This window comes from Hyperolius riggenbachi, chromosome 12, assembly GCF_040937935.1.
Source record: "Hyperolius riggenbachi isolate aHypRig1 chromosome 12, aHypRig1.pri, whole genome shotgun sequence".
Lineage (NCBI taxonomy): Eukaryota > Metazoa > Chordata > Amphibia > Anura > Hyperoliidae > Hyperolius > Hyperolius riggenbachi.
The window spans coordinates 62,351,764-62,365,275 of record NC_090657.1 but is presented as its reverse complement, the minus strand read 5'-3'; the positions used below and the strand labels follow the sequence as shown (position 1 = coordinate 62,365,275).

General features: G+C 45.1%; 1 protein-coding gene and 1 long non-coding RNA gene across 6 annotated transcripts in view; one reads left to right on the top strand and one right to left on the bottom strand.

Moving 5' to 3' along the window:
- The window catches only part of LOC137541624 (uncharacterized), a 121,378-nt gene that overhangs the window by 42,710 nt on the left and 65,156 nt on the right, over positions 1 to 13,512 (top strand). The gene's annotated exons all lie outside the window — the stretch shown is intronic.
- The window catches only part of FASN (fatty acid synthase), a 127,349-nt gene continuing 126,009 nt past the window's right edge, over positions 12,173 to 13,512 (bottom strand). For both annotated transcript variants that reach the window (XM_068263018.1, XM_068263017.1), the window contains exon 43: positions 12,173 to 12,983. In XM_068263018.1, coding sequence (XP_068119119.1) covers positions 12,846 to 12,983 — 138 coding nt within the window. In that variant the 3' untranslated portion in view covers positions 12,173 to 12,845. The remainder of the gene's footprint in view (positions 12,984 to 13,512) is intronic.

Genomic DNA, 13,512 nt, shown 5'->3' with positions numbered 1-13,512 from the left:
TAGCGTAACTATAGTGACCGTGGGAGCCCGCTCCTCCCCCTTCTGCAGAGTTGCACAGCAGAGCAGTTTAATATTTACCTGCTCCAGGGCTGCTTCAGGTCTCCAATGATCTTCCTAACAGCCACGTCACGGGATTGGGAGGAGGTATGGAAGCACAGAGCATGCGACTGCCAGGAAGAGCAGAAGAGACGCGATGCATCGCTGGGGCAGGGAAACTGTATGACTGATGTTGTGGTGAAACCCCTCCCACAGTGTGATGTCATGGCCAAGGTCCTGACAGCTTGCTGTCTGTGAACTGCGTTGAAGTGTGGGAAATAACAGCTTTTTGCCAAGCAAGCAGTATCTCCCTCTGTGCATAGAACTCTCAGTAATGCACATTCCGTACAGATCACCTGGCAGAACTAAAGATGTCGCCACCAATGATAAATTTCAGAAACTAAATCCGTGAGAAGAAAAATTTTACAATGGGCAAACACTGACTAAATAATCTGTAAATTTATATTTAAAAAAAAAAAAATAAGCAATTTTATTCATTATGTTATTTTAACACCAGTTCCTCTTTAAAGGGACTCAGAGCTGGATTAAATAAAACTTTTTATACATACCTGGGGCTTCCTCCAGCCCCATACCCACAGATCGCTCCCACGCCGCCGTCCTCAGTCTTCCCGCAGCTCCGATGTCGGGTCCCGACACTTCCATCAGTCGGGCCAGTCTATGAAGGAGAAGTGTGCCCTCTACATATCTCTCCAGCGGCTTATGTCAGACTGGCTCCGACTGAGGGAAGTGTGGGGACCTGGTATCAGAGCTGTGGGAAGACTGAGGACGGCGGCGTGGGAGCGATCCGTGGGTATGGGGCTGGAGGAAGCCTTAAGTACCGGTATGTATAAAAAGTTTTATTTAGCTCTCGTACACTTTAAGCCGGAACACCTGATTTGTGTCCTTGTTCTGGGTCAGTGAGTAAGAAGGTATTGGAGGCAGAGGACCTGCACAAGATGGTAATTGCTACTTCTATACTGTCCTCATTTTAGCTCTCTTTTTCAGTTGTTTCTATTTCTCCAGCATTTAGTCTGCTAATTGGGCAGCATTTAGAGGAATCACGAACTGTTAGTCCTTGTTAAGGTGTATGCTGTTGGACACACTCAGCGTGAAAAGGTTATCTATTTAGAAAGTGAACTGGTTATTATAGTAGCCCTAGGGCCCAAGGGCTTGCCTAATAAGTCCGAAGCAAATACCGAGATCTCCACAAATTTGGCTTTCAACATTTTTCTCCCCACTTCATTATCATGTTAATGTTTCACTTTTCTTAAATTCTTATTTTCAATCTAAGGAGTTTGAGCTTCAGAAACCAAATCTCGGCAGTAGTTAAATATTCCTACTTTCATCTGAGGAACATTGCAAAAAATAAACATCTCCTTCCCCCAGAGGATCTGTAATGCCCTCTATGCAGGCCTTCTAAACAAGGACCTGTACCGTCTGCAATTAGTGCAGAATGCTGCTGCCAGATTGCTAACAAACCAGCCTCGCCACTGTCAAATTACACCGATTCTTCGCTCACTGCACTGGCTACCTGTAAAATGGAGAATACTCTTTTAAGATTTGACTGTTGACATTTAAATCCCTACACAATTGGGCCCTAGATACATGAAGGACTTGCTGAAACTACACCATACCTCTCACAACCTCAGATCAGCAGGATCCATAAATTTGGTCACTCCCAGAGTGCACCTCAAAACCTGGAGCCAGAGTTTGCTGTCATGTTGCCCCTATCCTTTGTAATTCCCTGCCACACCAGTAAAGACAGCCCCATCCCTAAAGTTATTCCAATCCAGACGGAAAAGCCATCTGTTTAACCTGGCATTTGCGGACTTGTAGAATTCTTCCTCTGTACCACAAATCCATCAAATTGGCCATGCTCATGCACTTTGAGTCATACGGGAGAACAGCACTTTACAAATGTTGTTTGTTGTTGTAAGGAATTGAATGTTAACTATTAAGGGTGCACAGCATGGGACCGGTAAAATGGGCGGTAGGTGTGCCTTGTGATTTGGGTGCTGCTATAGGCACAATGTAATTTGGGCTTCGAATGTGCTGAACTCTTGGACGTTTTTGTCTATACTATAGCCAAGCATTGTTTGGTTTCGGCGGTTTAAGAATGGGCTACAGTGGTGGGGGGGTCTTAGTGTTAGGCGTAGGTAGTGGGGAGATTAGTGTGAGGTTTAGGTTAGAGAAGGGATAGTGGAATATTGGTAACTTTACCAATATATTCTAATATCGGCAACATCTCATGTCTAAACAGGCGTAGGTTTTAGATGTACATTGCACAGTAAGCATGTCAGTGTGATGTACAATCATTCAACTCCCAACGAGAACTAATAATTATATTTTGAGCTTTTCAGCAATATCCTGTTAAACTACTTGGCTACACATAACAACACTGTGTGATCTGTTTTGTCCAGATTCCTCCTCCTATCCCTTCATCACCCACAGGATGTAGCAGGGAGGAGCTGGGAGCGGGCCCCAGGCAGTCTTTTCCTCTGAACACTGCTAACCCCACCCATGGGAGGGTCATAATGTTCATTTTAGACTGTCAGCAGGAATGAGCATTCTCTTGTTTGTGCTCATGTAACTGGAAGGTGAGCGCTTTAGGCTGGCTGTGTGTGTGGGAACAGGTAGCTGGAAGTCATTGAGGGCCCGCAAACTGATGCAAAATATAGTTTTTTGGTTTTTTTTTTCCTTTTGCGAAAACTACAGTGTTTTAACAGTCCATTTGTTATGGATCTTTTGAAATTATTTTCTATTAAATGCATATAATGCTTACTGGGGCTTTTGAAAAGGTTTTCTGTAACACACCACACAAGTGACTCCCCACCAACAGAGCTTTCTGTTGGTGGGGTCTGATCGTCCCCAGATGTTTGTTTATTTTTTTTACAAATATTTGTTGTTTTTTTTGTTTTTTTTTTATACATTTATGTATTTTTATTTTATTTTTAACACCCTCCCTCCCCCGGCCAGCCTATCACAGCTGTCGGCTGTGATAGGCTTCAGCCTATCACTGCTGATCGCTCTCTTGTGCCCCATGGGGACAGTTGTGTCACACAGCTGTCCCCAGTGCAGCGCTGCTGTAGATTGCAACGCTGTACCATGTTAAAAGACGGCGGTTTTGCTGTCTAACAGTCTCCTAGCAGCAATCACCGCTGGGAGACTGAAGGCGGAGCGGAGCTCTGCCTACCAAGCAGGAGATCTGCGCGCAATCTCCTGCAGTAGCCTGCCCCAGGACTTGACGCCAATTGGCGTTAGGCGGTCCTGGGGCTGGTTCATTAGGTAGTTAATGCAGAACCACACTAATTGATTGAGCACAACAGTGCTGAAACTGTTAGGCCTTACAGCACAGAACTAGAAAATGAACACCTTTCACCCTGTTTACTACCACTTTAGCTCATATACTTTTCTTGTCATCAATCAGAGAAGAAGGAGATGGGCACAGCTGCTAAAATACCCTTTATTGTGGCTGGGTTGACACAAAAAAGCTTACAGCAGTGGGGGGAAGGACAAGTCTGACAGCTGTTTCGCAGGGAATAGCCCTGCTTCATCAGAGTCTCTGATGAAGCAGGACTAGTCCCTGCGAAACAGCTGTCAGACTTGTCCTTCCCCTCGCTTTGTGCGGCGATTGGCTGGCGGGACCACGTGATGCAGTGTTCTAATCATGTGGTCTCCACAGTCCTTGGACGCATGCGCCGTTTTCGTTCTGCCAGTATCGAACGAAAACGTTGCACCAAGAGACGCATAACGCGTCTCTATGTAGCGTCCGAGTTTAGCACCACCATGCGTTGCGTTAGGGAACGTTATGCGACCTTAACGTCCCCTCTGTGTGAAAGAGGCCTAAAGGGTATTTTAGCAGCTGTGCCCATCTCCTTCTTCTCCTCTGATTGAAATCGTGGACCACCATTGGAGCACGCTGCAGGTAAGACCAGTGTGGCAGTATCCACCCCTGCTGCATTTTGTGCAAGTGCTTTCTCTTCTCCATATTTGCATTGACTTTTCTTGTCATGTAAGATCTATACTGTCTTTGTTTCATATTGTATGTGTCCGATAAGCGACTACCAAGTCAAATTCCTTGCAAGTGCAAACTTATTTGGCCAAATAAAATTATTCTGATTCTTCCAATTCCAAGCTGCTTGAAATTTGCATCAACTCATTTGTTAGGATCTCACCTGTTCTTCGGCATCCCCAGCGTCTATGGCACTTCCGGGTGGCGGCCAAAGCGGGCCAATCAGCCATTTGCGGCCAGGCAATTTGCACTGTCTTTTCCATGCCGGGGGAGGGGGGGGGGGATTAGAGAGCGGGCGTGCACAGCCGCGCCTTCATCCTCCGCTGTTGCGTCTAGTGCTTAGCTAATTCAGACTTGGGCTGGATGCTGATTGGCTATTGCTTTGTGAGGCCAGCATGTGCTTGACGGATGTAAGGCTGATTATGCTCTGCATTTTCTACCCATGACAGTGTTAGCTGCTGCTAATTGCTGGGTGTGTTGTTACTCCTGCAATACTTTGTGTACAATCTCTTGCCTGTACCTGACTAGTCTCTGGATTACTGCCTGGACCGACTTTTGCCTGTACCTGACTAGTCTCTGGATTACTGCCTGGACCGACTTTTGCCTGTACCAGACTATTCTCTGGATTGCCCCTGGACAGACTTTTTTTTTCAGTAGCCCACTATTCTCTGGGTTGCCGCCTGGACCATCCTTAGCCTGTACCTGACTATTCTTTTGTCTGACCCTTGGTATCTAGATTTATTGTTCCATTATTGTGCTCCATCTGCTACTTAGAATTATGTTCTCATCCGAACTTTCTGGGTGTAACCGGGTGTTGGGACGACCTGCTTGTCATCCCTCGGCCGACCGGGGATGCGCCACATAAGGTGATGACTGTGGAGGAGATTGGGGCATAAGGACTGATCTGAAGGCAGGGAATCCACTGGGCCTCACATCAAGATTATTAGCATGCCATTGACCATCAGCTTTAGGCTGCTTTCACAGTGGGACGTTACAGGCGCACGTTAGAGCAGCCTGTAACGCACCCCCACCGCACAGCAATGATAAATCAATGGGCTGTTCACAGTGCCCACGTTGCGTTACACAGTAACGCTTCACGTCAAGACAACGTACTGCATGCAGTACTTTATATACGGCTAAGCCGCGTTAGACTGTTTGCACATGCTCAGTACGGGTGGTTTTTTTTTTATTTTAGGGGCGGAGAGAAGGCGGGGAGTGGCCGCTACGTAGCCAGGCACATGGCTACTTGGCATTCACTGCACTTGCAGTGTTTACTCTTTGGAGCGGCCGCTGATTGGCTGGCGGGACCACGTGATGCGGAGAGCTCCGCTCACGTGGTCTCCGCAGCGCCTCCGACAGAGCAGGAGCACCAAGAGCTGCTTGTAACGCGGCTCTTGGTAGCGTCCTGCTCCAACACCACCAGGCGTTGCGTTAGGGGCACGTTATGTGCCCTATAACGTCCCCTAAACGCAACGTCCTGGTGTGTAAGTAGCCTTAAAGTACCCTGAATCGGGGACTGCCAAGTCCAGAGGCTCCCCGTGGCCTCCTCAACCTCATCACTGCTACTCGGCAGAGCTAGATCATCCACAAGGTAAACTTGGGGCCAAGGGCCTAGAGAAAGTCTAGGGGCCTGGTGGATGCTAGCCCCCACCAAATCGTACTAAGAAAAAAGCCAGGTGACCATCAGTGGTGGGCAGAAACTGCTATCTTGCTTAGGGCCCCATTTTATCTCAACCCTTTTCTGCTACCCATGACCCTCATCGTTGTGACTACACTCCCATTAGTCCCATCCGTGCTGTATACCGTTCTGTGCATGCGTGAGTACAGTCTATGCCTGCACAGTAGCTCGAAGCTGCTACTGCATGGAGGAATACAACTTGGCTTCGAGCTACCGCATAGGCTTGGGCTGTCCTTACTCATGTGCATTACAACCACGCTTGTACACAGACTGGAGCCACAGCCACAAGAGCATATCTTGTCGGTTATGTTCAGAGGGACCCAGTGTGGCTCGAGTGTGATCCCAGAAGCCTCTGGGGTGGGGGTGGGAGACCTGGAAGACCCGGTGCACAGATTTATGCTGAAATCTATCGAAAATCTGTGTACATTGTGTGGAGGGAGTTGATCAGGTAGATGTCCCTCAGATCTTTATCTGAACAGAGGGGGATATATCTGTTGGCCACATCGACCAATGTATGGCCACTTTAACCACTTCACCACTAAAGGGTTTTCCCCCTTATGGACCAGAGCAATTTTCACATTTCAGAGCTCCTTCCTTTTATTTGCCAATAACTTTATCACTATTTATCACACCTAAATGATCTATAACTTTTTTGTTTGTTTTTTTGCCACAAATTAGGCTTTTTGGGGGTGATATTTGTTTTTTCAGTAACAACGTTCAGAGTACATAGGTAGTGTTTGTTACAGGAATTATCATTGGCTTCTCATTGAAGCCATGATCCTTCCCATACAGGCACTTTGGTTCTGGGACCACTTGTTCCTGTTCAACAATCACAGATGTGTCTGTCCCAGGGTATATGTGTATGCACGGCGATGGCAGCGGCAAGCGATGTATTAAAACTTCCTGTTGTCAAAAAAAAAGTCATTTTTAGGAGAAGGAGGATGGATACAATTGTTTTCTCACCAGTTTATTCTCACCTTGGATGTCCATTAAGTTTTTACTGCTTCTTGGCCTTTTCTCAATGACACATTCTTTGAAGTATGCGAGGGCTAAAATCTATGAACTATTGATCCTTTTTATCTCTTTTCTGCTCTCAGAAGCTATTTACTGCCCGAAAAGTTTTTTATGGCTGCAATTCCTTATCAGTGAAGGCTACGCTATAGTCCGACCCGGTCCTGACCCAGACAGTAACTATCACTTGCATACCTGATTTTTAACTCTTTCAGACAGAGAAAGAAAAAAAAGGAATGCAGCATAGTTATTTGTGTGCTTGGCACTGTACATACCCATGTCTATCTCATCATGTCACGTCACCTCAGATGTCCTTTAACCTCCCTGGCGGTAAGCCCGACAGTGTCGGGCTAGCCGCCGCAGGGGATCGCATCGTCCCGGGAGGATTTTTTTAAATAAAATGTTTTACATACTGTTAAGTTTGCACTTTGCTAGCTAATTATGGTGCCCAAGTCCCTCCGGTCCCCTCCGATTGCCCCGATCACCTTCGGTATACATACCCCCAGGGATCCCACGATGGCACAGCCTCTCAATCAGCACCCAGCTTCGCTATGGGGAGGATCGGAACTGCGCATGACGTCATGTCCGATCGTCGCCATAGCAACGAGTGATGCTAATTGGGAAGCTGCGGGTCTCGCAGGATCGCGGATGGGTGAGTGTTGCCGGTGGCGATCGGGGGGGGGGGGGGGGGTCAGACCGGTGCCCGGGGACTTGGGCAACATAGTTAGCTAGCCTAGTGCTAGCTGACATACAAAAAAAACAATTAAAAAAATCCCACCCGCAGACAACTTAAATTGCATACCACCAGGGAGGTTAAAGAGGAACTCCAGTGAAAATAATGTAATAAAAAAATTGCTTCATTTTTACAATAATTATGTATAAAAGATTTAGTCAGTGTTTGCCCATTGTAAAATCTTTTAAATCCCTGATTTATATTCTTAAATTTATCACATGGTGACATTTTTACTGCTGGCAAGTGATGTAGCTGCTGCTTGCTGATTTGGCAGTTGGAAACAGTTGGAAACAACTATTTCCCACAATGCAACAGGGTTCACAGACAGGAAACTGCCAAGAGTACGTACTCAGAATTTCTTTGTGGAAGGGGTTTCACCACACTATCAACCATACAGAGCCCCCTAATGGTCTGTTTGTGAAAAGGAATAGATTTCTCATGTAAAAGGGGGTATCAGCTACTGATTGGGATAAAGTTCAATTCTTGGTCGGAGTTTCTCTTTAAGTGGTATACTGCTGTCAGTGATACAATAATAATAAAAAATAATAATAATAATCACAAGAGGCTCAGAAAACAGTTCCGTTTCTTTATTTTTTGTAATGTGAGAGTGCAACATACACAAGACTTTTTTTGTTTTTTTTTTCTTTATTTAAAGCAGTACTATTTAACAGGAGCAAGAAAATAATGTATGAAAACCTCACAATCATTTATTTTTTTTTACTAAAATATAGACCTACATAAAACATACTCTGCTGCGATCAACAGGGAGAGGTTCTTACAGGTCCTTTCTACAGTCAGAGAAAGGCAGACTTTCTTATTAACCGAAACTGCCAAGATCTTGTTCCCTGCGCCAAGTACAGATACTGCAAGCAATGCATATTCAGAGCCATGTCGGGTCTGGCTGGGGTTGAAATGCTTTCATTCTCATTAGGCACCTTGTTGATTGTAAACTGAGAGACTGTGGTTACAGATACTAGTCTTCAGGGACCTTAAAGTGTACCCGAGACGGAACTTAGGTACAAAATCACATACTTACCTAAGGAGAGGGAAGCCCCTGGATCCTGTAGAGGTTTCCCATAGCGTCTTCTGGTCTCACATTGCCACTCGTGGACTCTCCAAAGATTACAATAAGGGCTTGTTAGTAATCTGATTGGTAGGGCTTTAGTTGTGTCAAAGCTGATTCTAGATGGGTAAAATAAGCCTTGGGTTCCTTCAAATCACCCCCATCACTACTGCATAATTAACCCTTTAGCAGTTTATTTAGAGGCTTACAAGTGCTCCAGGCCAATTTATTTTAGCACATAAGTATTTTTATATCTTTGCTATATTTCCTTGCTTCTGATTAGTACTGCTGTATTGTGTATTTATGGCCGCTTGTCACTAGGGGGCAGTGTGAGAAATTAACAGAGGACTTTTTCTTTGTTTCTATACCCTCTGCTAGCAGAGAGACATCAAAGCATTCCAAGAATTTACAGCACAACGAGTTCTGCCGCCTGAGGTCAAAAGCAGTGCACTTATCTCAAACAAGATAACTCTGTTGAAGCTGCTAATGGGTTACCTTAATAGAAGCCTAGTGTACCTCCAACTTACCCCCATCACTGCTATGCCATAGTTAACTCAAAACAAATTGCCCCGTATACCCTACTTAGAATAGGAAGAGGGCATGTGAGACACATTTTCCAATACAGTCATCACTCTAAGGTGATTTTCTCCTCCCGTATCAGCTACAGCTGGCATTCTCCACCCACCCCCTGGCTCTGCAGTAATCAGAAACTAGTGATGCAACTGTGCTATAGACATTCCTCCATAGCCGGGAGAGCTACTTTCCGGAAAGGTCATCTGAGTACAGATTCAACTTTAAAAGTAAGCTTTGTGGCTTGGAACTATTTGGTGAGGGAAGCAAGGGCTTATTCACTCTCGTATAATGGCAGCTGTAATTAACAGTTTAAAGTGAATTTTGGCGGAGTTGGCCTTTGTAATATATGTTGCAAGTATTCTTGTTGGACTCCCAGTTTTCACCTGAATGTTTTCAGGAAGCCAGAGAAACTCAGATCCACAAACAAGCTTGGTTGGTTTCCTACCAAGAACACTGTTCTACCTCTTCCTGCCAGTAGGGTGATCTGCCTCAGCCATCTCTGCCAGTAGGGTGATCTGCCTCAGCCATCTCTGCCAGTTGGGTGCTCTGACTCAGCATTCCCTGCCATCCAATTCATGAGATTCCAAGGCAGACGTCAAGTCAGTGTATGTCCTAGGGGCCCTCAAAATGCACCAGAAATCTAAATGAGACCTCCTGCCTAGGATGTTTAGGTTTCAGCAGTCTATCCAATGCAGCTTAGCCCCACTCACATCTACACTGGCATTTATAATCGGCAATGAGATCATCAACTGTCTACCTAAAGAAGTTAAGGAATTATCAACCAGGTGGTGGCACTATTCCAACCTGATGTTAGGAAGCCTCACCTTCTCATCTACACCCTGGTTTCTTTTTACGTAGACAGGAGATTACTGGCATAGCTGAGGAGCTATGGGCCCTAGTGCAAGTTTTTACATTGGGCTACCTTAAGCATTGTATGCATAACAATAGATATGAAGCACCAAAAACCTGCCAAGGACAGCCACAATGTCTGTCCCCTTCCCCGTAATCCTCAGCTAAAACGTGTCTGTGCTTTGGCTAGTGGGAATCATTAACAAACAAAGAGGTGATCACCAGCATAGCACCAATGAAGAGCTAATACAGTAGCTAGAGGAGGGCTCTTGGTGGGCCACTCAGGTCCAGGGGCCCCTGGTGCAGTCAAGACCTCTACCTCCCCTATTGCTACGCCAGTGCAGGAGATGAGGTTTATAAGTGTCAGCATTGACTGGGGGGTCTATAGGCTGCTGTGGCCATATCTCTGTATCCAGACATCCAAAGTAGGCAATCAAAGTTTCTTTTTAAGATTTATAAGTATCGTTGGACTTTAAGGCTCTGACTGGCATGTGACTACAGCACTGCTTAGTATGTAGTAGTGGCATGGGGGATATACCAGTATTGATGGCTAGGAGAACTCCTGGAGAAGCATGTGATCAGTTTGGTCAGGTGATAGCTACGCAAGACTCTGATTTGCTAGTTATGATCATGTGCTAAAGCAGGAAGTCATCACAGCCAATCAGAGCTTTGCAAATCTATCAGCTGATCAAACATATCACATGCTTCTACATGTGTTCTAGACATGACCATCACTATATACCAGCATCACAAGACCTTAGAAAGGCTGAGTACCTGACATTGCATTGGACCTGTAGTCACCTCTTCTCTGTGTCATAAGTGCAGCAGGACTTCCTTTCCATCAAGGAAAGTTCCATTGTCGGCACACCTGCCCTTCCTGCAGGTGACAGGGTCCTTTCCCTACTAGAGGATGCACAGACCCCACAAACGTCATCTCTCCTTGACTCGTTAAGTGCCTTCTATTTACTCATTATAGAGACCTGCAGTAGGCAATGAAGCTTCGTACTGCTGGCCACTCCTTTAGAGGAAAACATGTACCAAAAATACACATGAAGTTAATAAGTGCTATACGTTCTCAATGAAAAGTGCCTTCTAGAATTTTTTTTATGGAAGTGGTCCTGGATAAAAGAAAAAAATGGTGGCAGCTGCACAGTTGGTGCAAACTCCTTCTACTTGAGGGTATGACCTTATACAGGCAAGGAGGAAGTAGGTATTTTGCATGCCACATCCTTCACCTACCCCAACCACACCCCCTGACATGACAGACATGCACTTTTTTTGCTTCCCTGTCCATATTCATACAGAGGTCTTTGCACCAATGCAGAGACCAAACAGTAGTCACAGGGCTGGGAGGAGGGGCCAGATAGTCAAAACTATAGTTGGAGATTCATCCAACTTAGGGGACTAAACTGAAAGGATTAGCCCACCCAAATCTAATATTTAGTTTTAGGTAGATTGTGTGGCCCAAAGGCCTCTCAGTGGCCACCAAATTCAAGATTTCGCTTTAGCTTGATGCTGAGGGCCGGAGGCCTCGCAGTGGTGCCCACAATTGGCGATTTTGTCTTATTTTTTTTGATGTTTACTATAAAAAAACGACCAATTGCCATGAAACAAAACGAATGCTCAGAGGTGAATTGTAATGCAGGAATATTTCAGAGTCTGTTTACAAATTCATGCGGCTTGAAAATGGACTAATAGAATTCCACCGTGGCAGGATTTGTTTGGTCCATTTTCAAGCTGCATACATTTGCATGATCCTGCATCAACTTGGATTGATTGCACCTCATAGACCATACCTAGCTGAGACATCAGTTCTGGATAGGCTGACCCCTGAAGAACTTTGTTGGTAGCTGTGGTTAGCAAGCCAAATGATGCTATTTTCACTTGAAGTTCTGTAACAGTGCTGCGCAACTTCATGGGGGGGGGGGGGTGTCTAGCACCAGATTTTTGGGCCGGAGGGGGCAGAGCATCAATGTCGGGCTTTGAGGGCGAAGCCAAGTGCAAACAAAAGGTGGGCCAGCCAAAAGGGGCCTGACTCAAAAAATAGTCCTGGCAAGTGAGTGCGGCCCGCGTACCAGTTAGACCGGCCTTTTCTATAAGAAATTAGATGAATGTGCAAGAGAAAATGTCATATTCACTTTTAGGGAATGTGGCGGTTACCCAGGCCCAAAATGACCTTCCATTTTCAGTTTTGCAAATATATCCCCCCCCCCCCCCCCCCCCCCAGTTTTCCAAAAGGCAAACATTTTCAAAGTTTGCCCAAGTGTCCCTGCGGGTGCCTTCCTCTACTAATGCATCACCCAATCAGTGAGAGCGTACACTGGTGAAATGTGACATAAAATAAATACTTAACATCCCCCCCCCCCAAAAAAAAAAAAAAATTACAGGAAAACAAATTAAATTAAAATACTCACTCACGGAATAAGACTGACGTGGAATCTGTGCTACAAAAGACCCATGTCATCAACAGGCTTGTCAGTCTCTTCACCGGCACACCAGTGCCTCAGAGGACTGACCGTGTCCGTTCCCAAGTCGAGGTGCGAGGTTTCCTAAGTGCTAACGTCTTGCCTTTGGAATACTGATAACGACATGCTACAAAAATTAACCCTACTTTGAGTAGAAGACCGACAGCCTCCTGCTGTTTTCTTACAACATTGAGCGAGCAAAGAACAAGGAATGAGAAGGGGGTGGTCCAGTATTGGTTGACCAGTAGACTGGCCGCTATGGCACTGGGCAGTACCTGTGGAGCACTGACCATGGCTGTAGGGTTGCTGATGTCAGTCATGAAAGACCAAACGATTGGTCAAGTTCTTTAGGAAGCCATTCTCTCCTCCGGGTGCGTGGAGCCTAAGGAAGCTTTGCAAGGAGATGATGGTCTTGGTGTTGTGGTTTAACCTTCACGGACACTGGTGCGGGGTTCAGCTAATGAAGTGTGGATGATGTTGGTAATGGACTCTACTCCATTCCCTTCCAGGAAGGTGCGGTGATCGCCTTCAATGATGTGAACTGACACTTTCCCGTCACATACCTGTTGAGGGAAAAGATTGTAAGTGTTTGGACCCAAGAACACAAGAGGTACACATACTACTATTATTACTACTACTACTACTACTACTACTACTACTACTAGCATTACTAATAGTACTTATACTACTACTACTACCATTACCATTACTAATAGTACTTATACTACTACTAGCATTACAAATAGTACTTATACTACTACTACCATTACTAATAGTACTTATACTACTACTACAACTACTACTACTACTACTACTAGCATTACTAAGAGTACTTATACTACAACTACTACCATTACCATTACTAATAGTACTTATACTACTACTAGCATTACAAATAGTACTTATACTACTACTACCATTACTAATAGTACTTATACTACGAATAGTACTTATACTACTACTACTACTACTACTACTACTACTACTAATTAGTAGTAGTATAAGTACTATTCGTAGTATAAGTACTATTAGTAATGCTAGTAGTAGTATATGTACTACTTGCAATGCTAGTAGTAGTATAAGTACTATTTG